Source organism: Oncorhynchus masou, chromosome 27 (assembly GCF_036934945.1).
Source record: "Oncorhynchus masou masou isolate Uvic2021 chromosome 27, UVic_Omas_1.1, whole genome shotgun sequence".
NCBI lineage: Eukaryota > Metazoa > Chordata > Actinopteri > Salmoniformes > Salmonidae > Oncorhynchus > Oncorhynchus masou.
In genome coordinates this window covers 30,697,643-30,722,997 of record NC_088238.1, presented here as the reverse complement: position 1 = coordinate 30,722,997, position 25,355 = coordinate 30,697,643, and the positions used below count along the sequence as shown (strand labels likewise).

At 43.1% G+C, this 25,355-nt stretch overlaps 3 protein-coding genes across 5 annotated transcripts in view; 1 reads left to right on the top strand and 2 right to left on the bottom strand.

Moving 5' to 3' along the window:
- LOC135515985 (receptor-type tyrosine-protein phosphatase zeta-like) overlaps positions 1-8,246 on the top strand; it is a 47,188-nt gene extending 38,942 nt beyond the window's left edge. For both annotated transcript variants that reach the window (XM_064939900.1, XM_064939899.1), the window contains 11 exons: positions 173-304; positions 409-572; positions 754-889; positions 1,630-1,776; positions 2,040-2,133; positions 2,402-2,478; positions 3,117-3,248; positions 3,358-3,510; positions 4,967-5,109; positions 5,378-5,513; positions 7,362-8,246. In XM_064939900.1, the coding sequence (XP_064795972.1) occupies positions 173-304; positions 409-572; positions 754-889; positions 1,630-1,776; positions 2,040-2,133; positions 2,402-2,478; positions 3,117-3,248; positions 3,358-3,510; positions 4,967-5,109; positions 5,378-5,513; positions 7,362-7,505 (1,458 nt within the window). In that variant the 3' untranslated portion in view covers positions 7,506-8,246. The remainder of the gene's footprint in view (positions 1-172; positions 305-408; positions 573-753; positions 890-1,629; positions 1,777-2,039; positions 2,134-2,401; positions 2,479-3,116; positions 3,249-3,357; positions 3,511-4,966; positions 5,110-5,377; positions 5,514-7,361) is intronic.
- Positions 8,247-9,035: 789 nt separating this feature from the next.
- LOC135515986 (HMG box-containing protein 1-like) lies at positions 9,036-16,223 on the bottom strand. 2 transcript variants are annotated; one of them, XM_064939901.1, is made up of 11 exons: positions 16,144-16,223; positions 14,918-15,104; positions 14,428-14,635; positions 14,149-14,284; positions 13,616-13,727; positions 11,049-11,161; positions 10,694-10,850; positions 10,456-10,600; positions 10,015-10,278; positions 9,769-9,910; positions 9,036-9,649 (listed from the first exon to the last, which is right to left on the bottom strand). In XM_064939901.1, exons 1-11 carry the CDS (start codon positions 16,156-16,158, stop codon positions 9,632-9,634), a joined length of 1,497 nt encoding a protein of 498 aa, XP_064795973.1. In that variant the 5' UTR covers positions 16,159-16,223; the 3' UTR covers positions 9,036-9,631. The 2 variants fall into 2 exon arrangements, with proteins under 2 accessions (XP_064795973.1, XP_064795974.1); XM_064939902.1 differs by having other exon boundaries at positions 14,918-15,100; positions 16,144-16,169.
- A 353-nt stretch (positions 16,224-16,576) lies between these two features.
- Positions 16,577-25,092, bottom strand: LOC135515984 (cAMP-dependent protein kinase type II-beta regulatory subunit-like). The gene is made up of 11 exons (XM_064939898.1): positions 24,467-25,092; positions 23,865-23,900; positions 23,353-23,405; positions 22,999-23,082; positions 22,762-22,868; positions 22,260-22,413; positions 21,841-21,942; positions 18,979-19,053; positions 18,812-18,880; positions 18,473-18,617; positions 16,577-18,312 (listed from the first exon to the last, which is right to left on the bottom strand). Exons 1-11 carry the CDS (start codon positions 24,747-24,749, stop codon positions 18,176-18,178), a joined length of 1,245 nt encoding a protein of 414 aa, XP_064795970.1. The 5' UTR covers positions 24,750-25,092; the 3' UTR covers positions 16,577-18,175.
- Between the last annotated feature and the right edge of the window lie 263 nt (positions 25,093-25,355).

Here is a 25,355-nt window from a genome sequence, read left to right as displayed (position 1 = left end):
GCAGGCTGGGGCACTGTGTTAAAGTGTCTATTTTTACACCGTTTAAACAGAAAACATTGGTTCAACAAGGAAGACAAATGGAACATATCTACGTTTGTGAAATGTTTATGTTACTTTTATATGACTGTTTTGACCATTGTGTGACTGAGGCTCTCGCCCTCTGTGATGTCAGAGGAAGTGTGACCAGTACTGGCCAATGGAGAACCAGGAGGAGTACGGTCATTTCCTGGTGACCCTAAAAGACACCAAGACCCTGGCCTACTATACCCTGAGGACCTTAACCCTCAGAGACACCTCACAAAAGGTACCTTCCTGGACACACACACACACACACCTTGAAGAAGATGCACTGCAGTGCACAGAGCTTGTAGTCTGTTTGACCCTGCCGGCTGTGTGTTGTACCTACAGGCTTCCCAGAGGGGACGCTGTGCTGAGAGGACGGTGGTCCAGTACCACTACACCCAGTGGCCTGACATGGGCGTGCCTGAATACACCCTGCCTGTCCTCTCCTTCGTACGGGCCTCGACCCAGGCCAGGACTCAGGACATGGGCCCCGTCCTCGTACACTGCAGGTGGGCTGGGTGTGAAGGGGGGGGGAGGACTTGGCAAAACTGTTGCTTGAGAAAAGGTTGAATAACACTATGCAGATCCAATGGCTTGGTGCAGGAGGTGGGTATCCAAGTATTCATTTCTGAAAAGGGAAGTGTCGTGTTGTGTGGGACTCTCTCACAAGTATGTCCTGTGTGTGTGTAGTGCTGGTGTGGGGAGGACAGGGACCTACATCGTGCTGGACAGCATGTTGCAACAGATCCAGGACCAGGGAACAGTCAACATACTGGGCTTCCTCAAACACGTCAGAACACAGAGGAACTACCTGGTACAGACAGAGGTAATGCACACACTTACAGGAGCAGTGTTTCTCAAACTTGTCCTGGGGTGAACCAAGGGGTGCACATTTTGGTTTTTGCCCTAGCACTACACAGCCAACTCAAATAAGGAACTCATTATCCATTTTTTATTATTTTAATCAGCTGTTTAGTGCTAGGGCTAAAAAGTAAACGTGCAGCCCTTGAGGTCCCCAGGAACGAGTTTGGGAAACACTGAATTAGGGTTAATTGCCTTGCTCAAGGGCACATTGATAGATGTTTCACCTAGTCAGCTTGGGGATTCAAACCGGCAACCTTTTGGTTACTGGCCCAATGCTCTTAACCACTAGGCTACCAGACACCTTTATGCCATGCTTTGATATACACAGACCTGAACATATTGTAAAGGTGGAAGCAACAAGACTCTGCCCAATAGGCAAACTCTGAACATATAGGAGCTAGGAGAAGGGGCTAGAGGTTGAAATGCAACCGGGCCCAGCTCTGCTGTCGGTGATGTGAGTGAGAGGTCTCTCTCTGTGTTATGTCTCTCTGGTCCACAGGAGCAGTATGTGTTTATCCATGATGCCCTGGTGGAGGTGATGTGAGTGAGGTCTCTCTCTGTGTTATGTCTCTCTGGTCCACAGGAGCAGTATGTGTTTATCCATGATGCCCTGGTGGAGGTGATGTGAGTGAGAGGTCTCTCTCTGTGTGGTCCACAGGAGCAGTATGGTCTCTCTCTGTGTTATGTCTCTCTGGTCCACAGGAGCAGTATGTGTTTATCCACGATGCCCTGGTGGAGGCCATCGTCAGCAGGGACACTCTGGTGACCTCTGATCTGGTCCACTCCTACGTCTCGGACCTGCTGACCACTGGGCCCTCCGGCAGGACACGCATGGAGAGACAGTTCAAGGTCAGAACACACACACAGACCCAGATGTGGGTTTGTCACAAGTGGAACCCTACACCCTAGTGTGCTACTTTCAGGGCCCTGACTTGGGACCTGCTCAAACACATTGAGGATACGTCATCTCAGCCTTCCTCCTTTCCTTGAAGTAATCAATGATCAGGCATGACTTGATTGGTGAATCAAGTATAGCGGGAGTGATGGTAATGTGTTGGTTATGTGGCTGATCTGGTAGTGTTATAGTAATGTTTACTACTGTCGTGGTATAGCTGGTGAGTCAGCGCAGAGCCAGACAGGCTGACTACGCCGCTGCCCTGAGAGAAGGAAACGATGACAAAAACAGGACCTCCTCTCTCATGCCGGGTGAGTTGAAGTAGCCAAACACACACAACATGAAATGGTTGGTTAGAGACAGCCAATCAGTCGATACCAGGAAGAGGGTCTCCTTCATCTTTGTCTTACCCCAAGCGGAGAAGATAAATAGAGAAAAGAACATTTTGATTCAGAGTAATAAAAAAATGGAATAGTTTATCTGGGCAAACCAGACATCTTTCAATAAATACATTCAAGCAATACTTTAGGACCACTTGAAAAGAATAGATTGGGATGTGTGTTTCTGTGTGTGCTGCAGTGGAGAGATCCAGAGTGTGTCTTTCATGTCCAGTGGAAGGAGAATCTTCAGACTACATCAACGCTTCCTATATCATGGTAAGAGCAAGGTTGTCCATTTGATAAGGACCCCTTATAAATGCTTTATAGAGCATTCACAGGGTCTTCATAAACACTACATACACTGTGTACAAAACATTAGGGACGGCTCTTTCCACGACATAGACTGACAAGGTGAATCCAGGTGAAAGCAATGATCCCTTATTGATGTCACCTATTAAATCCATGTCAATCAGTGTAGAGGAAGGGGAGGAGACAGGTTAACGAAGGATTTTAAGCCTTGAGACAATTGAGACATGGATTGTGTATGTGTGCCATTCAGAGGGTGAATGGACCAGACAAAATATGTAAGTGCCTTTGAAGAGGGTATGGTATTAGATGCCAGGGGCACCGGTTTGAGTGTGTCAAGAACTGCAATGCTACTGGGTTTATCACGCTCAACCGTTCCCCTTGTTGATCAAGAACGGTCCACCACCCAAAGTATTGTACATCCAGCCAACTTGACACAACTGTCCCTGTGGATCCATGCCCCGACAAATTGAGGCTGTTCTGAGGGCAAACGGGGTGCAAAAGGTGTTCCTAATGTTTTGTACACTCATAAACCATGTAGAAGCAAAGTCATATGTGTGTTCCAGATTCCTGTTGTTTATTTTGACTGTGTCTGTGCTGTGTTCCAGGGTTACCACAAGAGCAGGGAGTTTATCCTGACCCAGTCTCCTCTCCCCTCCACTGTCTCGGACTTCTGGAGAATGGTCTGGGACCACAACTCACAGCTCATCATCTCCCTGCCTGACACACACACAGCACAGGTAAACAGATAGCATTACACACACACACACACACACATACACACACATACACACACACACAGGTCAACAGTTTCACACCTATAACGCTGTCTCGATTCTGTCCTATCAGCGCGAGGGGGAGGAGTCGTGTGCGTATTGGCCCAGTAAGGATCAGCCAATCAGCTGTGAGGGTTTCATAGTGTCATTCTCTGGAGAGAACCACATGTGTCTGGCCAACGAGGAGAGACTGGTGGTCCACGACTTCTTACTGGAGGCCACACAGGTGAGAGCCAACCACACACACTCACACGTGCACACTTGCACACACACACACAGATTCGACCACACACAGCCCAGCTAGCACATAACGTTCTGAGAACTATATGTTTTTTAGAGCTTGGTGAGAGCATGGCTGTCTTGTGGTTATTTTGCATTCAACCTTTCCACAACTTTCTGGGAATGGCACAGGATAGTTGCTTGCCTTTGAAACATTCTCGGCACATTTAAGGAACTTGACAAAAAAAAACATTATTTTCTTGGTATTTCATTACTTTAACAGAACATTTCCTAAAAGTTCAAACATGGTTACGTTTCATTTCAATGTTGGTTATGTTCTCCAACTGGTTTGGCATTGGGAATGTTCTCAGATAGTTGAGAGAACGTTAAGAAACAAGTTATTCTGTGGGAATTTCAGTACTTCAGCATAACGTTTCCTACAGGTTTCCTCGTGGTTCTATTTAAAGTCATGTTCTCAAATTGTTCCAAGAACGTGAAGAAAACGTTCCATAAAAACAGAAGAAAGTGTTTGTAACATTCAGAGAACTTTCTAAGAATGTTATTTAAAAATGTAAACATTCCTTTCTCAGCATCGACATAACTCTCTCTATCTGGTTAAGTGTGTTGGCCACGCCCACTACATTTACATTTACACTAATTGTCCACATCTGATCTTAGTGAGTTCTTGTTTCACAGGGTGTTTATTGGTAGTCTTACGCAAGTCTACTTTGAAACAAAAGTATTTGTTGAAATGTATAACATTTTGAGTTTGCATCCCAATGTCCACTATATATATACATCACAGAAGACTGAAATGTAACAAAACCGTTTCACATAGAAACCAAATTTTTCTTCTTTAAAAAAAAATAATGTTTATTAATTATGAAATTATGAAAAATATTAATAACATTCCACCCATTAGGCAACTAGAAGGTGATTTGATTGACTGCAGGAAAGGGCTACTAGGGAAATTAATTTCCATGTGTTCTATCTGTGCTTGGAGTTCAAACATGTTTTGAACCCAAAATAATCTAGCAGTGTTATTACATTTCTTATTGAAACATTCAGTGAACATTTTTAATGAAGTTGTTAAAAAACCTCCAAATACCCTATAATTTAATTTCTCAGAGGGTTAATAAAACCTTCCAGGGAAACTTTCAAGGAACCAAAGTAAAACACTCTCAGAACCTCCCTGGCTGCAAACTAAAATAAAATTTCCCAGAACAGGCAACATTTTCAATTCTGTTCTCAGAACGTTTAAAAAGCGTTCAATTTTACCGGTCAGAAAGCATATTGGCTTTGTTCCCACAACCAATGTGAAACCAAAAACATACGTTCCCACAACTTCCAAGGAACCAAATGTGCTTGCTGGGAGAGAACAAACTAGACACACACACACACAAATGAGGACCACACACAAACGAGGTCTACACATACACACTCCTCACTCTCTCTTTCCTCAGGATAACTATGTCCTGGAGGTGCGTCAGTACATGTCCCCCTGCTGGCCCAACCCAGACAGCCCTGTCAGCGGCACCTTCCAGCTGCTCAACATTATCACAGAGGACAGCAGACAGAGAGAAGGAACCATAGTCGTGCATGACCGGTGAGTCACTGCTCTCCTCTGTTCCTCGAGTCTTCTCCGTTCCCTCTGTGTTCTCTGGGGTTGGGAGGCCAGCTGAGGGCCGGTAGGGTGCGAGGAGTCTTATTTGAAGAGTGTGTTAACTCACTGATGGGAACTGATTTCACTGATTCACCATATAAAGTGCTTTTTGTTCCAGGAGTAGTTGGTTCATTCTGTGTTTGAGACAAAGACTTGGGTGTTTTCTGTAATTGGTACATAGCATATTTTCCCCTGTCTGTGTCTGTGTTAGGCTGGGTGGCTCGATGGCGGGGCTGTTCTGTGCCCTCACCACCCTGGCACAGCAGCTGGAGCAGCAGGGCTCTGTGGATGTGTACCAGGTGGCACGGATGACTAACCTCATGAGGCCTGGTGTCTTCAACGACATGGTATGTCCTGGAACAGCACACACACAACACAGAAACCCAGGGAACATAGCACAGCTCAAACATAGACACATACATACTCACACCAGGCTGATTATATAGACTAGAAGTAACATAATAAACAAAAATTTGGGGCATTCAAATTAGTATGATTGTTACATAAGGCAGAAGGTTACTTAAGGACAGGTGTTGGTCGGTTTGAATGGGTGGTCGTTTAACGTGAACATCTATCAACCCTAAGGTTGCGTTTTCAAATCTCATCACAGACAACTTTAGCAACTTTGCAACTACTTTCTTCTTTTTTAGCTACTTTGCAACTACTTAGCATGTTAGCTAACCCTTACCCAAACCCTAAACTTAACACTTTAACCTAACTCCTAAACCTAACCTTAAACCTAACCATTTACCCCTAGCCTAGCTAATGTTAGCAACCTAGCTAATGTTGGAATTAGCCACCGAGCTAACATTAGCCACAACTAATTGTAATTCGTAACATATCATGCATATTGCAAATTCGTAATATATTGTACTAATTGCAATTTGTAACATATTGTACTAATTGCAATTCGTAACATATCATATGAATTGTAATTCGCTAACATGAGCCACAACAAATTGGAATTTGTAACATATCATACGTAAACACAAATTCGTAACATATTGTACGAAATGCAATTCGTAACATATCATACAAATTATAATTTGTAACATATCATATAAATAATAATTCATAACATATAATAAGAAATGGATTATGGACATCCACAAATGAATACATACCATACCAAACGGAACATATCACACTCATTTGGGTCTGATGGATTTTAGTTTACTATGTTACGCCTACCCCTGAGTCCAGGTTGCACACACACACACACACACCTTACACAAACAGCTCACATAGCTCACAAAGTTAGCTTACACACACACCTGCACACCATACATAGTTAGCTCACTCACACACTGCTCACAAATAGCTCTCACACACCAGTGTGTGAATTACACCATGACATTCAGTCTCTATTGAGTGCATGCACTTGCATTGGCCTAATAATAAAGACTTAATTTAAACAGTAAAATGAGTTCACTTTTAATGTGGCATGAACACAACTAGTCATGATATTTTCAACAGATCAAATTTTGTCAAACAAATAACTTCAAAAGTAGGCTACCTGTGCATGTTTGTCCACAAAAAAATATTTCCAGCACCAACAAGTATGCCTCATGACATCCAGCGATTGCCATTGATTAGGTCTACGATAATTGATGCGTCTTGCTGACAAATTGACCTTTTTTGTAGCCTAAAACGTCAGGACACCCAAAACGAGGCTGAAACTTGTCCTGGAAAAAAACGGGATGGACAGCCTAACACACAACTTACAAGACTAGGCTATAATGTGTATTGACTATGAACTTCAAATAGGCCTACCGGTAGCCAGTGTGTACTTGTAAAAAATATATTAAAGGTGAGTAAAGTCTGATTGCCGGTCGCGGTGAAAACAGTAACGCTCCCAGTACTTTCAATGCATTTTTTGAAAAAGGTGGGTAAACTTGCATTTACCTTCCACTAAGCCTAAGCCATAAAAACAGCCCCAGACCATTATGCCTCCTGCACCAAACTTTACAGTTGCATTCTGGCAGGTATTCTCCTGGCATCCGCCGAACCCAGATTCGTTCGTCGGACTGCCAGATGGTGAAGCGCCATCAAAAAAATTGAAGCATGGATAAATTTGCATTATTTAGAGCCCCCCTCCCCCCCAAAAAAACTTTTGTTGCATATAGGGGAGATAACATCTCATTCAGGGGAGCTGAGCCCTTTACTGACTCTGTCTTTCACCGCTCCACTCCTAGGAGCAGTACCAGTTCATGTACAGGGCCGTGTTGAGTCTGGTGGACAGCCAGGAAGACCAGAGGGCCCTACGGTCCCCTGAGACCAACGGTTCAGTTCTCCTGGGGGCCACCACTGCAGCAGAGAGCCTGGAGTCCCTCATGTAACCTCTCACACACAGAGACACATACACACACACACTCCAAGGAGCACCACACACTCTGGAAAATACACTGTGCTCTATGTCCTTCACTATCTCAATCATCCCGAGAGAGAATATTGCCTTTTTTTGTACCAGTCGTTTGCAACGTGAGCTATCCACTAGTGGATTGTGATTAATAGGCTTAGCTGGCTACAAAATACATGAGATTACACATCCAATTATCAGAATAAAACATACTGTTTGTCATGTATGACCACACGTTGCAACTGGCTGGTATTCTGTGCCTTTTGTAATTCATGTTGTACTTTAAAACTGTTTGATACTATGTCTTTGTGACTAATGCCAAATGTTCTGTACTCTTTTTTTTATTTTTATAGGTGATCACTGTCTTGCTTAAAGTTTAAGTTTTTGAGTTACTTGATTTAACTATCTATCCCTTTGAAACATCTTATTTGTATGTAATTACTTAAAAGGGAAAAATATCCTTCCTATATTCTATCTACTGTATGTTTCTTCTCGCTCTTGTGGATGACTTGTATAAATACTGGTGTTAAACATGTAGAATAAGAGATGATCAGTTGGAAAGGTGAAATTATATACTATTATCTCATATTATGTAAATAATAATAATTGACCACTATCAAAAGGCCAAATGTATTTATACATCTAGATTTGATATTTTACTATGAAGTTGGCTTTCGAGCCATTTACAAACATTACTGCTGTTTATTTTCATCCGCTTTTTTCGGGGGGGGGGGGTGTATTACTGCGTTGATAATTGAGTTCAAATAACGATAATGCTTATTTCTTATGTTTTGATCTTTTTTTAACAGTATAAAGTTTGGACTATTCAGTAGTCATAAGATTACTATAAACAGCCCTGTACATTTGAACAGATCCATGCTTTTATTTATACTATAATACAAGAGCATTGTGGGTAAAAGTTTGAGGAGGACCTGTACATTGTTGATGAAGAGAAATAAATAAACTAATCAAATCAATTTCACAATCTTGATCGTTAAACTGAGATTGAGTCAGAAATTATACTTGCATATAGCTATACTTGAATTATACGTTACATATACATGTAGATGTACACAACACATATACATAAAGTGTATGTAGTGCATAATTGCCGTGAGAATATGCATGTCCGTCCCATAGGTATGTTAACATCATTATAATATAACACATCATTATTATTACATGGCCTATTCATTTGTCACACACCCAGTGCACTTGCCCCGGGTAAGATATGCCCAGTTTCAAACCAACCCCTACCCACTAGACACTAGTGTAGATACGTGGTGAATAAATACGATCTACTTTAAAGGAAACGTCCAATCAAAAACTATGATGTGGCAAGTGACACTTTGCTTCTTGAAAGTCCAATATCTTGAAAGCTGCTGACATGCAAACATTTTGCTATCAACAATGGACTAATGTAACAAATACCAAAAGATTGTTTTTAAGTGCCTAAGGGGTAGGTGTCAATTTGGAATACAGGAAGAATCAAGGTTAAGCACATATCCGACCCACCCCTCCCTCCCTTCCCCTGTATATATGTACAAAATCAGATTTTTTTGTGTGCAATAATATATTGAGTTATACAAATATAGGCATAAGAATAATCGGAAGCATTTTTAAATTCCCTAGACTGATCTCGTTTAGTTTTCACCTCCCCCTTTTCTACTCTACAGCACCACATGGGCTCATGTTTTTCAAGCTATAAGGTATGAAATGACCTGAAATTAATCAAAATGATTTAAAAAGAATACAATCTTGCTTTGGAAGATTAAGGCAAGTCGGACATTAAAAAAATATCTTATATTCAAGCACAGTTAGTATATTATATACACTGTATATATCTATATATTTTTTTTTTTTCTTACATAAATCTCTATTTGTTTAGAAAGCAAGCATTCCCCCGAATCACAGTAGAGTAACGTCACAGGAAGTGTAGCTGGCTCTAAAGTGTGTGTGTGCGTGCGTGCGTGTCTTCCTCAACTCAGGAGTGGTAGCTGGTATGAGCATGTACTGCCTCCCCCCATACACCCCTCTTCTTGGTTTGCCTTCCCCTCCATTTTCTCCTGTCATCTGCCTCATCCCTCTCTCGTGTGTCTGCGCCTCTTAGTTCCCCTGGGAACCCTGTAATGGAGAACAAGTTAAAGAGAGAAGAAAGGTTAGGTACAGTTCCAAGGGGCTGATATTGAAATGACCACCATGCAAGAGGCTTTTTAGGATATGTGTGTGTGTCCTCTCCTCACTGAGTTGGTTCTCTTGCGTTTCCAGCAGTCAGGGTTGAGTCTCTTCTGCTCGTCAGCCAGAGCCTTGGCCTCCGTGGTGTACATCCTCCTCTCCTCTCCTCGCATCTTCTTCCACTTCTCTCCCAGGATCACACTGATCGCTCTGAGGGCAGCACACACACACACACACACACACACAATAATGTGTTACATTCACTTGATTGATTAGTCCATGGAATTTGGGAATTTTTCCTTCCACACACACACCTGTTGTCCTTCCCAGGGTACATCTGGGTGTACTCCAACCTGAACTTCTTTGCGAATAGCATGAATGCATTCATTGGCCGCTTGCACTTTGTGGGCGAAGCCCCGCCGGCTGCTCCCGAGTCCTGCTGGCTCTTAATTGGCTTGTTGCGGTGTGTGTCTTGGTCGGGGCTGACGGCGCCCCCGCCGGACTGGGAGGCCCTACGCTGCCGGGCCATGCTGCTCAGAACGTACACCGCTGACGAGTCCAGGGGAGTGAAGTCATAACTGGTGTGAACAACACAGGAACACAAAGAAGACTCACACACTGAGATCTGAGAGGCTTTAGCTCAGGGGGACTAACACAGTCTTGAGCCGCGGTTCAAATCCAGCGTGTCACACATGGTATGTGAAGTACAGAATGGACACTACTGCCGCTATTGAACTAACGCTGAGGGGTTTCACCTCCTGAACGTGTCGAACACCAAGGAGTTGTCAGTGTGGACGGCATCTCTGTGTCCAGGAGGCAGACACACGTCTCCCACCATCACCTCATAGCACGGGATCCCATACTGCACCACGGTCAGACTGGGGTAGAACGACGACCAGCCTGCCACAAGAACACACACGCATTAGAGAAACACACGAAACACATACACCTTATAATTTACATACGTCACACACACACCACCGGGCCTCCTACCTTTGTTTCTGACGTAGAACGGGTGGTCCAGCTGACACTCAGCGGACAGAAGACACTCCCCACAGGCACCTGGGTCAAAGGTCAGCTTGAGGACGGACTGGCCGAACGCCCGGCTCTCTGTCTGGGACACCAGCCTCAGGCCCTCACGACCATAGCCCTGAGGACAAGACAAAACAGAGTTACTGATGGGGAACTTTACTCACAAGGGGCTCATAGGGAGATAGGAGATGATAGGAGACCACATTAAAGAATTTCAGTTAAACTGTGTTACTCAGGAACTCATTAGTCCACTGAGCTAGGCATTATTGTACCTTCAGGGGATGTGATATTGCCTCTAAATGAGTATGTACTGTACCTTCAGGGGGTGGGTTATAGCCTCTGCCTCATCATCTGAGTCTTCGTCTGACACCAGTTCCTCAGCATCCTGCCACTCCACACTAGAACCCTTATGGAACCGCAGACGAGTGCCTGAGGACACAGGAAGAAATGTATAGAAAATGGATTACTGGTCATTACACAACACGGTCAGGTGTTCGGTCCCGGAAGTGATCGCATAGACATATACAGTCAGTGCCCAGTTTATTAAGTTCATCCTGAATTCTTTCGGGCATGGATTCAACAAGGTGTCAGAAACTCTTGTACAATCCATGCCCAATTGGTATCAAGGGATTTAACGTGTACCAGGAAAACATTCCCTACACCAGTACACCACCAGCCTGTACTGTTGACACCAGGCAGGATGTGACCATCAACTCATGCTGCTTACGCTAAATCGAGCCAGACGCAACAGGAACCGCGATTCGTGGAGCCAGGCGATGTGTTTCCACTCCTCAGTTGTCCAGTATGATCACGTGCCCACTGGAGCCACTTCTTCTAGTTTTTATCTGATAGGATTGGAACCCGGTCTGTTTGCGTCTACCTGTCAGCTTGCACGATTCTTGCCATTCTCCTTCAACCGCTCTCATCAACAAGCTGTTTTCGCCATCAGAGCTGCTGCTGGCTGGATGTTTTTGGCACCATTCTCTGTAAACCTTAGACACCGTCGTGCGTGAAAGGCCCAGGAGGGCGGCCCGATTCTGAGATACTAACAGTGACGATCATGCCATGCTCAAAGTTGATATGGTCACTCGTTTTGCTCGTTCTAACTGAATGCCTCGATATCTGTCTGCCTGCTTCATATAGCAAGCCACAGTCACATGACTCACTGTCTGTAGGGTCAATCTATTTTCATAAAAGGGATAACGTAGCTAATAAACAAGCCGATAAGTGCATATATATATATATATATAGTATATCACAGAAGTGAGTACACCCCTCACATTTCTGTAAATATTTGAGTATTTATTTTCATGTGACAACACTGAAGAAATGACACTTTTCTACAATGTAAAGTAGTGAGTGTATAGCTTGTATAACAGTGTACATTTGCTGTCCCCTCAAAATAACTCAACACACAGCCATTAATGTCTAAACCGCTGGCAACAAAAGTGAGTACACCCCTAAGTGAAAATGTCCAAATTAGGCCCAATTAGCCATTTTCCCTCCGCGGTGTCATGTGACTCGTTAGTGTTACAAGGTCTCAGGTGTGAATGGGGAGCAGGTGTGTTAAATTTGGTGTCATCGCTCTCACACTCCCTCATACTGACTGGTCACTGGAAGTTCAACATGGCGCCTCATGGCAAAGAACTCTGAGGCTCTGAAAAAAAGAATTGCTTCTCTACATAATGATGGCCTGGGCTATAAGAAGATTCCCAAGACCCTGAAACTGAGCAGCAGCACGGTGGCCAAGACCATACAGCGGTTTAACTGGACAGGTTCCACTCAGAACAGGCCTCGCCATGGTCGACCAAAGAAGTTGAGTGCACGTGCTCAGCTTCATATCCAGAGGTTGTCTTTGGGAAATAGACGTATGAGTGCTGCCAGCATTGCTGCAGAGGTTGAAGGGGTGTGGGGTCAGCCTGTCAGTGCTCAGACCATACGCTGTACACAGCATCAAATTGGTCTGCATGGCTGTCGTCCCAGAAGGAAGCCTCTTCTAAAGATGATGCACAAGAAAGCCTGGAAGCAGGTTGCCGAAGACAAGCAGACTAAGGACATGGATTACTGGAACCATGTCCTGTGGTCTGATGAGTCCAAGATAAACTAATTTGGTTCAGATGGTGTCAAGCGTGTGTGGCGGCAACCAGGTGAGAAGTACAAAGACAAGTGTGTCTTGCCTACAGTCAAGCATGGTGGTGGGAGTGTCATGGTCTGGGGCTGCATAAGTGCTGCTGGCACTGGGGAGCTACAGTTCATTGAGGGAACCATGAATGCCAACATGTACTGTGACATACTAAAGCAGAGCATGGGCCGCAGGGCAGTATTCCAACATGATAACGACCCCAAACACACCTCCAAGACGACCACTGCCTTGTTAAAGAAGCTGAGGGCAAATGTGATGGACCGGCCAAGCATGTCTCCAGACCTAAACCCTATTGAGCATCTGTGGAGCATCCTCAAACGGAAGGTGGAGCAGTGCAAGGTCTCTAACATCCACCAGCTCCGTGATGTCGTCATGGAGGAGTGGAAGAGGACTCCAGTGGCAACCTGTGAAGCTCTGGTGAACTCCATGCCCAAGAGGGTTAAGGCAGTGCTGGAAAATTATGTTGGCCACACAAAATATTGACACTTTGGGCCCAATTTGGACATTTTCACTTAGGGGTGTACTCACTTTTGTTGCCAGCGGTTTAGACATTAATGGCTGTGTGTTGAGTTATTTTGAGGGGACAGCAAATGTACACTGTTATACAAGCTGTACACTCACTACTTTACATTGTAGAAAAGTGCCATTTCTTCAGTGTTGTCACATGAAAAGATATACTCAAATATTTACAAAAATGTGAGGGGTGTACTAACTTTTGTAATATATATATATGTGTGTACCTTTGAGGAAGCAGTGCCAAGCAGTAGGTGGCCAGGAGTGGCTCCAGCCCATGTCCTCGTCATCAGACACAGAGGAGTGACAGGACACAGCAGACTCACACTCACTACTGACCTGTAGAGAGGAGAGAGATCAGAGGGGATTATCACTAAAGCAGGATCAGTTAGTTCGTTAGATAACTTTCACACTCAAACAACTCCATATTTCTAATTCATGGGGAAAGATGATCCACTTAATATTCTCAGTAAAAGCAGTGCATTTGCTGCACTGGTCCAGTGTTGCCACCAGTGCAGCATGAATGTAGTGTAGCATAACGTGCGCAGCGGTCTAAGGCACGACATCTCGGTGCAAGAAGCGGCACTACAGTCCCTGGTTTGAATCCAGGCTGAATCACATCCGGCCGCACAATTGGCCCAGTCGTCTGGGTTTGGCCGGGGTAGGCCATCATTGTAAATAAGAATTTGTTCTTAACTGACTTGCCTAGTTCTTAACTGACATGCCTAAATAAAATAAATAAATAAATTACAGCTCTTACCCTGACTCGCCTGCTGCGCTCCCTGTGTTGGCCTCTAGAGGGCAGGCTGCTGGAGGTCAGGGGAGGCCGGGTGTGGGGAGGCCGTGCGTAGGAATGGAGGTTGCTACTGGTGCCAAAGATGTGGACGGGAGTTGACCTGGGGTAGTTCGAAATGGACAGTTATGAAGTATTAAAACGGGAGCCGGTGTGTGTGTGTGTGTGTGTGTGTGTGTGTGTGTGTGTGTGTGTGTGTGTGTGTGTGTGTGTGTGTGTGTGTGTGTAGTACAGGAACAACCCTACCTGATGACCTGAGTGGAACCCTGTAGCAGGGGACTCTGGGGGCCTGTGGCGATGTGAGCGAGCTGTGTGAGCCAGTGTGTGTCCAGGGGCCCGGCCGTATGAGTCTGTGTGTGTCCGTCACGTTCCTGATGGGACACCCCTGCCCCCACTTGAAACACGGTGGGGGCTGTCTGGTCCTCCTCCACCTCCTCCAGCTCCGGGAGGTCATCTAAGGGGAAATTACAGAAATGTAATAACTAGGTAGATCAGAGTTCCTTTAAGGGGTTAAATATGTTAACAGAATAGCTAGAATGAACAGAGATCTAAAAGCATGATGCTTCACAGTAAATCAGGAATTATGTATTTGTATCACTCTGCTTAATGATGTACAAAAGTTGCTTTATAATTAAAAAATATGGTAATAATTTACCATAATATTTACCTGTATAAAGCATAGCCTACATTGCACATCTATAATCACATCATAATCATGACATTGGCTTATGATTACCGTATTCCATGTGGCTGTCACTGGTGGGGCAACCGGGGGAGGAGGGCAGCTGTTCTTCACACTGGAGCAGGACCAATCCCTGGTCTCTACCTGCCTCTGGCCCTGGGATATCCAACATACTACTGCTGCTGCTCAGAGGACTCTTAATTTCCCACACCATGTTATAATGCTTCTTTAGGTCATCTGACTGGACACAAACACACAATCCATTCATTCATTCATTAACGTTTTATTAACAATGTTATTGAATGTGAGCACAATACAACTGTTATGTGTTACTAGGGGGACCACATTTAAAATACCCAAATGCGGGACAATAGGATGATTTTACGGGACTTTCGCGCGACAGTGTACCCTGGTGTATAACATTGGAAAGGGGCGTTGAAGTCGGAAAAAAAGGGGTGCGATGAGGAAGGGAAGGATGAGGGGCTGGGGGATTTTGTTATGCAGAACCAATTACGCCTATGCCATTTGTCAACATTTGTGTTGGAAATTGAGAGCAGCTATCACAAGAAAAAGTAACACTCATATAATTGTATAAACAACGCACCATCATAATGAGTCAAATTTGTGACATAACTTTTTCCATTCAATTTCGCAACAGCGTCATGTGATGCAGGCCTTGTTAATAAACGGTCGGGACCTCGCGCATGCGCACTTGCGCTCATTCATTCAATACCGTGAAAGGACGATAACTCACTCGCATAAGTTAAAATCACGAAAATATCTCACAAATAGTTATACACGGCATCGACAGCTAACTATATTACTGCCGAGTGATTTGGTTTACAACGAAATGCTTACATAGTAATACACGATCCCATTGATTTGGAAAACGCAACCTAATTTGGCCAAGGCTTAGTCAAAACACAGAAGTGTTGAGTTGACAGAAAACACCGTTTAAAAATCGACAAGTATTGGACCTTGAGCTATATGCGGAAGCAGAAAAGACAAAAACATGTCACGAGGAGCAAATGTTAATATTTGTATACAATGACATGAAAGAATGAAAGAGCCTATGCATTCGTCTCTTGCTCAAGCTGTTAAGAAAACTAAACGCCAACAATGAAATTTGTGTGCGATCTGACATGTCATTCGAAACTGAAGAAGGCAATCCCAACTTCGCCTTTTTCCTATGCACCTTTAAGGTTCTGCTATTTATTTATTAATTTCGTTGAAATAAACTCTGTCTACAGTATTTCTAATAAACTTTCTTTGCAACTCACCAGAACAGTCGCCATCAAGTGAGAGATAAATATTATTCTTTTTCGCAAACATTATTGGTGGCTTCAGACGTCAATCTATGGCTTCTCTCTTGGTAATTGGTTATTCACTAAGTAAATACACCCTCATATTTGTTTGCGCTGTTCCTTTTGGCTGTAATCCATGTCCCTCATCTCTCAGAGATGGCTCTAATTGGACGACTTCGTGCAACTAGCTATTGTAGTTTTTTTTATACTGTATGAGGTTTGGTAACAGTTTTGACTACAATGTCAAGGACTGGCAGACAAAGCCATAGTCAAAAATAAAGGCACAGACTGTCTTTGATAAAGGTTTGTAAACATGCATGCATTTGCTGTTTGCTTTTACCTGTGTGATACACACACCAGATACGTTTTTAAAAGGTTTTCCAACAGTAAAAAAAATGCAAATGTTCAATTATTTATACAAAACCTAAGTTTATTGCAATGGAAATTCAAATAACAGTTAAGATACTGAAACTACTCAGGAAATGAGGCGTAATTGTAACAATATAACAAGAAAAAGGGGGAAACTGCAAAGCAAGTGTCGGTGTGGAAACTTAACAAAAGATTCAATGAAACAAACTGAACTCTGTTTTTACACACAGAACACAACCATTAACACCACGAAACAAGGAATGCAGATACCTGTTGTTGGCATAAGTAATTGTGTGCAGAGGTAGGCAAGATAAATCCTTTCAGTTGACTGATAAAACTGGTTTAGAGATTCACTTGCATTGAAGGTTGAACATCTATCTGACAAATGCATTGGCAGGTTAGAATAATGACATTTATGAAATCTCTGGTTCAAAAAGTCAAATACGGTATGAAGCTATTAAGGAGAGCAGTGCATGAATGACAAAAACAACACATATTTTATTTTTTAACAGACTGTACCAAAGACACTATGTACCAAACGTAGGTCTAGCAGCAATATGCAAAATGCTAAGAGAATTTCCCTATCTGATATTTCCCTTATGAAGACACCCTATGTCTGTTTCACCTGTTCGAAATATTGAGCTCAAAATCAGCTCTCCAAAACACCCACGGATACATCAAAAATCACATGGGAAAAGACACTGTGTCTAAGAAACATCCGCTGACAATTTATTAACAGCTTATAACACAATAACTAGTGAAAAAAATGAAGTAAGCAACACAGTCCATGAATTAATTGGCTCTGTTTAGACCAACTTCACATGGATTCGTCAGGAAATACTGCCTTTGTTTTTGCTACAGAGCACCAAGTTGTGTCAATGTCCCATTTGATTTAACAAATATAATACGTTAGTTTAACAAATTATTGGCTATTAATTAATGCTCTTTACCAACTAGATCATAAATGCTTAACTCAGGACTACAGCACTATTAAACTTCAATTACAATATGCATTGTTCAATTTAATCAAAAATAAGTTGACAACTACAAGTGAAAGATACACTGAAATATACCATGTGTTGATTTCTTCCTCTGGAAAAAACTGTTGTTTTCATAGGACATAAATTGTCCAGACTAAAATGTTACTCTAAAAAGTAGCTAATACACTTGGGAGATAAGAAACATCAAGTATAATCTAATTTCATTATGAATTCATATGCTTGTGGTAACATTTATAGGCAACAACAACAAGAAAAAATAGCAACGTCTATTTAAAGTGTTTTTCCGGGAGGGAAGGTTCAATGCTGGACAATAGATGACCCCAATGTTTCATTTTGAATCAAAAGCCGTAACGTAATTCATCTATTAGACAAACCTGATGGAAGTGTGTCTTCATATGTACCATTTGTATATAAGGCCAGGAATGAATCTGAAGGTTATTAACAAACACCACTATGTTCATGTATCATACAAAATACTAAAACTATACAAATGGGATTCATCTCATATGAAGTATGAGTTTGCAGTATGAACAAACCTCTAGATCAGTACCAGGAGTATTTGGCCCCTCAAGAGAGTCTAGGAGTCCCTTGTTATAAAAAAACATCCCGTCTCAGCTGTCTTTGCCGAGTGTATTCTATCACGCCGTGTCGTTGTCGTGAATGCCAGTGTTACTTCCGAACAGCGCGGCCAGCTGCTCGTCGTAGCTGACGACGTTCCTCTTCATGATGTCCATGCAGGGGCCCAGCAGACGCTCAAACGCCTGCACGTCCATCACTAGAACACACAAACAAAAGCACAAGGACAGCCATATCAGCTGCAGCTAACGAAGCAAGGCAATTGGATATCATCTAGACTAGAGAGCACGAGTATTGACAATGATACAATTCCTGGAGTGCAGTGCTCCTCCAGCTGATTGCAGTCTTTATCTACTTACCTAGACACTTGACGTTTCCTACAGCGTACGCTGAAGCAGCCCGGGGCTTGTTGGTGACCAGAGCCAGCTCTCCAAAGTACTGTCCCCTGGTGCACATGGCAATCTCCACCTCCTCTTCCACCCCTTCTCCCTCCTCCTTTTTCAACTGGGGGTGACAGACAGTCAGACAACACAAGACATATAGTGCTTTCAATAGAACAAACTGTGCCATTGACACGCTCGGTAGCGGTGCTTTCAGCTCATTCGAACCTGTTGACACGAACTCCAGACATATTAACATGTCCATGACTACGTATCAACGGTTTCAATAACGGTAGAGCATCCAGAAGCAAGCCTTACCTTGCTCGTATTCATTGTTATTCGTACTTGACCAGATTCTACTATGTAGAAACAGTTTGCTGTGGCCCCCTGGCAGAACAACAACAGTTAGTTAGTCATTTGAGCAGCACCTCTTACATTTTACATGGACTTTCTCCAAATACAGGGATAATGAGAGAGAGAATTACCTGAGCTATAATCTGTTCTCCATCAGTATAGGTCTTGGAGGATAGAACATCCACCACACACATCCTCTCAGAGACCTGTCAGGACACGAGAGAACAGTGTGATAGCTGCTATAATGCTCTACAGATGGGAGATAAACACATTTAGATACACACTACCGGTCAAAAGTTGAGTCACTTAGAAATGTCCTTGTTTTTGAAAAGAAAAACACTTTTTTTGTCCATTAAAATAACATCAAATTGGTCAGAAATACAGTCTAGACATTGTTAATGTTGTAAATGACTATTGTCTAATGACCAATGACTACGGATCAATTTGATGTTATTTTAATGGACAGAAAATGTGCTTTTCTTTTCAAAAACAAGAACATTTCTAAGTGACCCCAAACTTTTGAATGGTGTATACCATTATGCATTGTATATACTATAGAATGCAAAGTGTTAGGACTGTGCTACTAATGCATTATCAAGTGTCACTCAGTCAGCATCCCTCTCTGAGAGGTTCCAGTTTTGAGTGGAATAATCCCAAATTAGTAGTTCTGACTTGTTCTCCAGGAGCTGATTATTATTCACTCAACTAATGGTCATTTATTTGACAATCCCTTGAAAATGGCACGCAGTTGCCAATGGTTTTAGCGGTGCTGGAGGTCTCCTTGCCCCCCAGCAGGCAAATCGAACGCTCTGAACCTTACTGCACCTCACCTTACAGGCCCTCAAATCGGAGGGCCTGTTGTCCGGACCTCTGACTCTCTCTGTATACATCAATGATGTTGCTCTTGCTGCTGGTGATTCTCTGATACACATCCACGCAGACGACACCATTCGGTATAATTCTGGCCCCTCTTTGGACACTGTGTTAACTAACCTCCAGATGAGATTCAATGCCATACAACTCTCCTTCCGTGGCCTCCAACTGCTCTTAAATACAAGTAAAACTAAATGCATGCTATTCAACCGATCACTGCCCACACCTGCCCACCCATCCAGCATCCCTACTCTGGACGGCTCTGACTTAGAATATGTGGACCACTACAAATACCTAGGTGTCTGGTTAGACTGTAAACTCTCCTTCCAGACCCATATCAAATATCTCCAATCCAAAGTCAAATCTAGAATTGGCTTCCTATTTCGCAACAAAGCATCCTTCACTCATGCTGCCAAACATACCCTCGTAAAACTGACCATCCTACCGATCCTCGACTTCGGTGATGTCATCTACAAAATAGCCTCCAACACTCTACTCAACAAACTGGATGCAGACTATCACAGTGCCATCCGTTTTGTCACCAAAGCCCCATACACTACCCACCATTGCGACCTGTATGCTCTCGTTGGTTGGCCCTCGCTTCATACTCCTTGCCAAACCCACTGGCTACAGGTTATCTATAAGTCTCTGCTAGGTAAAGCCCCGCCTAATCTCAGCTCACTGGTCACCATAGCAGCACCCACTCGTAGCACGCGCTCGTCTTTCCTTCCAGTTCTCTGCTGCCAATGACTGGAATGAACTACAAAAATCTCTGAAGCTGGTGTCGTAGCTGAATCAGAATTAGTTAGGTAACATAGATAAATATGTTTTGTTTACTTTATACTTGTCATTAGAATGTCTTCTTTTGGACTATACTGTTGGCAGTTGCATTTTCCTTTCTTCTCAAGGGAAAAGTCACTTGGGGCCCAGAGAGGGGAGAGGTCATGCTTGTCTTTTACATGTCTGGTAATATGCAGAATATCAGAAAAGGAGAAGTCAGAATTGAACAGTGTCTTCCAATGTGAATGTATCTGTTAAACCATGTGATGGGGAGATGTGGAAAATTGCAAGATTATGTTTTCGTGCTTGTAAGATTATAAAATAATCTTTGTATTGCATTAGAATATTGTGTGTGTGTGTGTTCCACTGGGGATGGGCCTCTATGAGATAGCACTGACAGAGGAGATTTACGATGTCTTTGGCCAATAAAGCCTAAAGAGCATTCCAGATAGTGAGGTAATGTTTTGGTACTATGAAGTACCAGGAACGAGATTAGAATCTCGTTTTAGAGACCAAACTGAACGATCATTTCTAGCTAATGCCATCTGGCTATGGGATACTCCTCTCTCAAGTAAAAGTCCCTTTGTGAAGATCCTAAGATCTGTGGTTCGTCATGTGAGTTGAGAGGGGTGTATCTTGGCTGTAAAAGATACTAAGTATTCTTTTGTAAGCAATCTCAGAATTCATTTATAGATACTGAATTGATCTTAGTCACAGGGCTATGGTGAAGCTCATATAATTAAAGATGAAGTTTAAATAACTCTGACTGGTGTGTGGTTTGCTCTCTCATCATTTGGTAATACAGGAAATCGCCATGACACTGGCGACTCACATCTCCCTCACTAGCTTTAAGCACCAGCTGTCAGAGCAGCTCACAGATCACTGCACCTGTATATAGCCCATCTGTAAACAGCCCATCTATCTGCCTACCTCATCCCCATACTGTATTTATTTATCTTGCTCCTTTGCACCCCAGTATCTCTACTTGCACATTCATCTTTTGCACATCTACCATTCCAGTGTTTAATTGCCATATTGTAATTACTTCACCACCATGGCCTATTTATTGCCTTAACTCCCTTATCTTACCTCATTTGCACTCACTCTATATAGACATTTGTTTTCTTTTGTTCTACTGTATTATTGACTATGTTTTGTTTACTCCATGTGTAACTCTGTGTTGTTGTATGTGTCAAACTGCTTTGCTTTATCTTGGCCAGGTCGCAGTTGCAAATGAGAACTTGCTCTCAACTAGCCTACCTGGTTAAATAAAGGTGAAATAGAAAACAAATAAACGGAGAGGTTTATTAATAACAACCTATAGAGATCACAGTTGTTACCTGTAGGGATGTGAGCAGGGGCAGTGACTCGATGAAAGCCTCGTACATCTTCCTCTTCTTGTGGTTGTTCTTTACTATGATCCTCCTGAACGTCAGTCGGTCCTGGAGTACATACAACATCACAGGCCTCAGATCATTTCATCCAAACACCACATTACATGGTTACTCCAGTAATTAAGTTGCTTCAACACTCATCTGGGGCCAGTTTCACCGTTTTGTCCCATAATGGTTAAGATTACGATCTCAAGAGAGTAGGCTGATGCCTTCAGACAACCCAGGGAGTGTTGGCATGTTTTGCTTTAGGCATCACACATAGTCTACCATTCAAACCTACAGTACGTAACAGCCTACCTACACATCCTCTCATCCATTTCAGCTACAGGACAATCCACTGGTTCACCCTGAAGCCTTAAACCTACCATGCACCAGAGGGCTCCCACAGAGGTAGCGATGATGGTGGCAGCCCTGGGTGTGTTGTACATCAGGGCAAGCTCGCCAAAACTGCCCTGATTGTCATAGGAACCCACCACACGCTCCACTCTGTCTGCTTTCACCAGGATATCAAAGGTCCCTCTGGGAAAGAAGGCAACATCATAATGATAAATGCATTCATTGCATAAGTATTTATTATATGGGAAAATCTTATATCGCACCCAACTCTGGCCAATAGTAGTGCATAATACAGGAAATGGGATGCGATTCCAGACCCATCATCGCCAGTATCAGCAAAGCATCGCAGAGTAGGAGTGTTGACCTAGGATCTGGCCATAGAATAATATTCATTATGATCTAAAAGGCAAAACTGATGCTAGAACAGCCCTTCTACTCTGAGAAACTTTGTGGATATGGTCCCTGGGATCAAAAAGTGCTGTATAGACTGTCTCATCTGTTTACAATGCCTTGATGAATCTGAAGTCCTACCTTTCAATAACATAGAAGTTGTCCCCATCGTCATCCTGGTCTATAATGTGTTCGCCAGCCTCCACTGACATCTCAAACATTGCATCCAGTACCTGGGACATCTGCTCCTATTAACACAACCACAGCGATATTTCAGTGACACGGCACACAGCAGCATCCATATACAGTTTTCGTTGACTTTTCCTCGATGCATTTGTTTAACCTATAGTCTTTCCACCCCACTTCACTTCACTTTACCGGGTCTAGATTTTTGAACAGTAGAATGTCTTTGCAGGCCTCCTGTAGTCTGTGCCTCTGCTCGTCGGTTTTAGGATGGGTGATCTGGAAGAGAGCAGAGCAGAGCCATAATTAGCATGTATTATTATAGCTACTGTATCAGGTTCAAGTACAGAGTGCAGACAGTCATCTAATCTCCTTCCCTCCCTGTTTCACTCAGCATCTGACTTCTTATGCTGAAACGTTCTTTTGTTCTTGATAAATACACAAACTTCAATGATGGTTTGCAGTGGACCAGCGGCATCACATCATTAGCTAACTTGAGGTTAAAGGTTAGAGGTCAACCCCATAGTGATGGAGGTTAAGTGATTTTACCCTGGGATCTTTGTCCTCCTCCTCCTCATCAGGGTTGAATGCTTCAGCACACACTGTGGAGAGGAGCAAGAGTCACCACATTACGCTTGAGTGCCTCCTTCAGATTTCACTCAGGATACCAAGAGTGATTCCAGCCACACCAAGGTGGTCACATAATCTACAGTGTAATCCCATTTCACACAGCATTGTTTAAGCCTGTCATGTCTCTATAGGTGAACAAGCTGAACTCTAGACAGCTCCTGATACTTGAGTATTGTGTGCATTGAAAACCCTTCTGGCTAGCAGACAGACACTTGTGTGATCCTGCTACAGTACTATTAACATATGTGATAGTGATGACAGCGCCAATTGCTGCTCTGACTGGATCAATAGTCCCAGCCTCTGAGAGGATATCATTATGCCCATCAAAACACACACTTCAGATGTCATTTCCTGTCACTATGTCGAAAACAGTGGAAAAGTGGGTGGATGCAACATACAAAGGACATAGCTAGAATATCAAACCTTCTTACCTGAAGATCTTCTCAAGAATCTGTTGATCACTGGAGCTATTTAAAAAAAGTTACATGAAGATGAGGTGTATTTTACTATGATATAACCACGTAACCATGTTCTGGCTTGACATATAGAGAGAGTATTCTGATCTAAAATCACTGTTGATTGTTGTTTTCAGCTAACGTTAGCTAGCTAAAATGGAATGAATCAGCTAGCTAACGCTACTGATGCTCACACAGGTCAGGATAGTCACGGACACTTTCAGAACATTCTTTCTGCTCCACTGCCGGCCAAAGTAAACAATGGGGGTTACTCGAGGTTTTGGGATGGTAGCTAGATAGCCATTTCCCTTTGAGATTAGAGTTCAATTGCCTTTTCTTGGCCTGGCATCTATTACCCAGAAGTAAAATTATGTCCACGAGGGATTCATGGTAAAATGGTCAGTAGCTAACGTCAGCTGGGCTGACTACTGTAACTATAGCATAGTAGTAGCAAAACGTTAGCGAGCTTGACTTTCTCAGTGGCTGCCACCGTAACGTCGTGAGCTAGCTAGCTATCAAGGTTAGCAGCATCACACAGGCAGTACTGACTTTTCTAGCAGAACGGTGAGGTTAGCTACCTACGAATTCCTCCTCATCGTCATCTTCTTCTTCTTCATTTTCCGAATCAATTTGCATTGTCTCCTCGGCAAAATTGACCGATCTTCCACTACTAACATTATCGCCAGCTCGACCGTTAGCCGAATCTCGGGCATTGTCAAAGGCGGATCCTCTCTGATTCTCCTTCAGTTGGATGAAATAATGCAAGGCAAAGTCCAGAAGGTCTCCTGGCTGATTCCTCAACACTTCCACTGTAAAGCTTTGCAACAGCTCCGTCAATCCGTCTGGGATTTCAATACTCATTTCTAATAGGTCTTTGAAGAGTCAGGCAAATAATACAAATACCGCCGGCTATTTTATGAATAAAAAACAAAAAAGGATATTCCAGCTCAGGCTTGTAAGGGTTGACAGCTCACTTGAATAATACGTTCCCAAACACAGCCTTTTGCAACAAATGTTGTTGGCGTTATACCCATTCTCAATGTATGTTCATCTGTAGCTAGCTATAGCTTGCTAACTTAGCTACCGCCTTTTGATGAAATCTGAATGAAAATGGCAGTAACAATGCTAGCTAGCTAGCTCGCATCATTTTGCTGCTGGCTTCGGGGAAACCCACGCATGTGACCCAGGTATCCATGACAACCAACCATCTAGAGCTTGCGCACGCAGAATCATAGAAATAGAAGAGTGAGCAGATCCGTCACCACTCCGTCTCAAGGGAACATCGTTTTACCAGACAGAACAGAATGTTTAGAAACTCTGTGATTTTACCATTCTCAAAATTCACATCAGATGTTCATTATTCCCAATATTTCGTCATGCATATTGACAGTCTAGCATAGTAGTTTCCTTTTTGCATAACAATTGTCCTATGTAGGCCGACACTGTGAACAATTATTTCACAAGGAG

Coding starts and splice junctions, on each gene's coding strand:
- LOC135515986 (XM_064939901.1), bottom strand. Junction 13,728..14,148: donor AGCGCAGCAGGCGAGTCAGG/GTAAGAGCTGTA, acceptor TCCTCTCTACAG/GTCAGTAGTGAGTGTGAGTC. Junction 9,911..10,014: donor TACCCTGGGAAGGACAACAG/GTGTGTGTGTGG, acceptor TGCTGCCCTCAG/AGCGATCAGTGTGATCCTGG.
- LOC135515984 (XM_064939898.1), bottom strand. CDS start 24,749: ATGAGTATTGAAATCCCAGACGGATTGACGGAGCTGTTGCAAAGCTTT. Junction 23,406..23,864: donor ATTCTTGAGAAGATCTTCAG/GTAAGAAGGTTT, acceptor TCCTCTCCACAG/TGTGTGCTGAAGCATTCAAC. Junction 19,054..21,840: donor CCCTGCTCACATCCCTACAG/GTAACAACTGTG, acceptor GTGTCCTGACAG/GTCTCTGAGAGGATGTGTGT.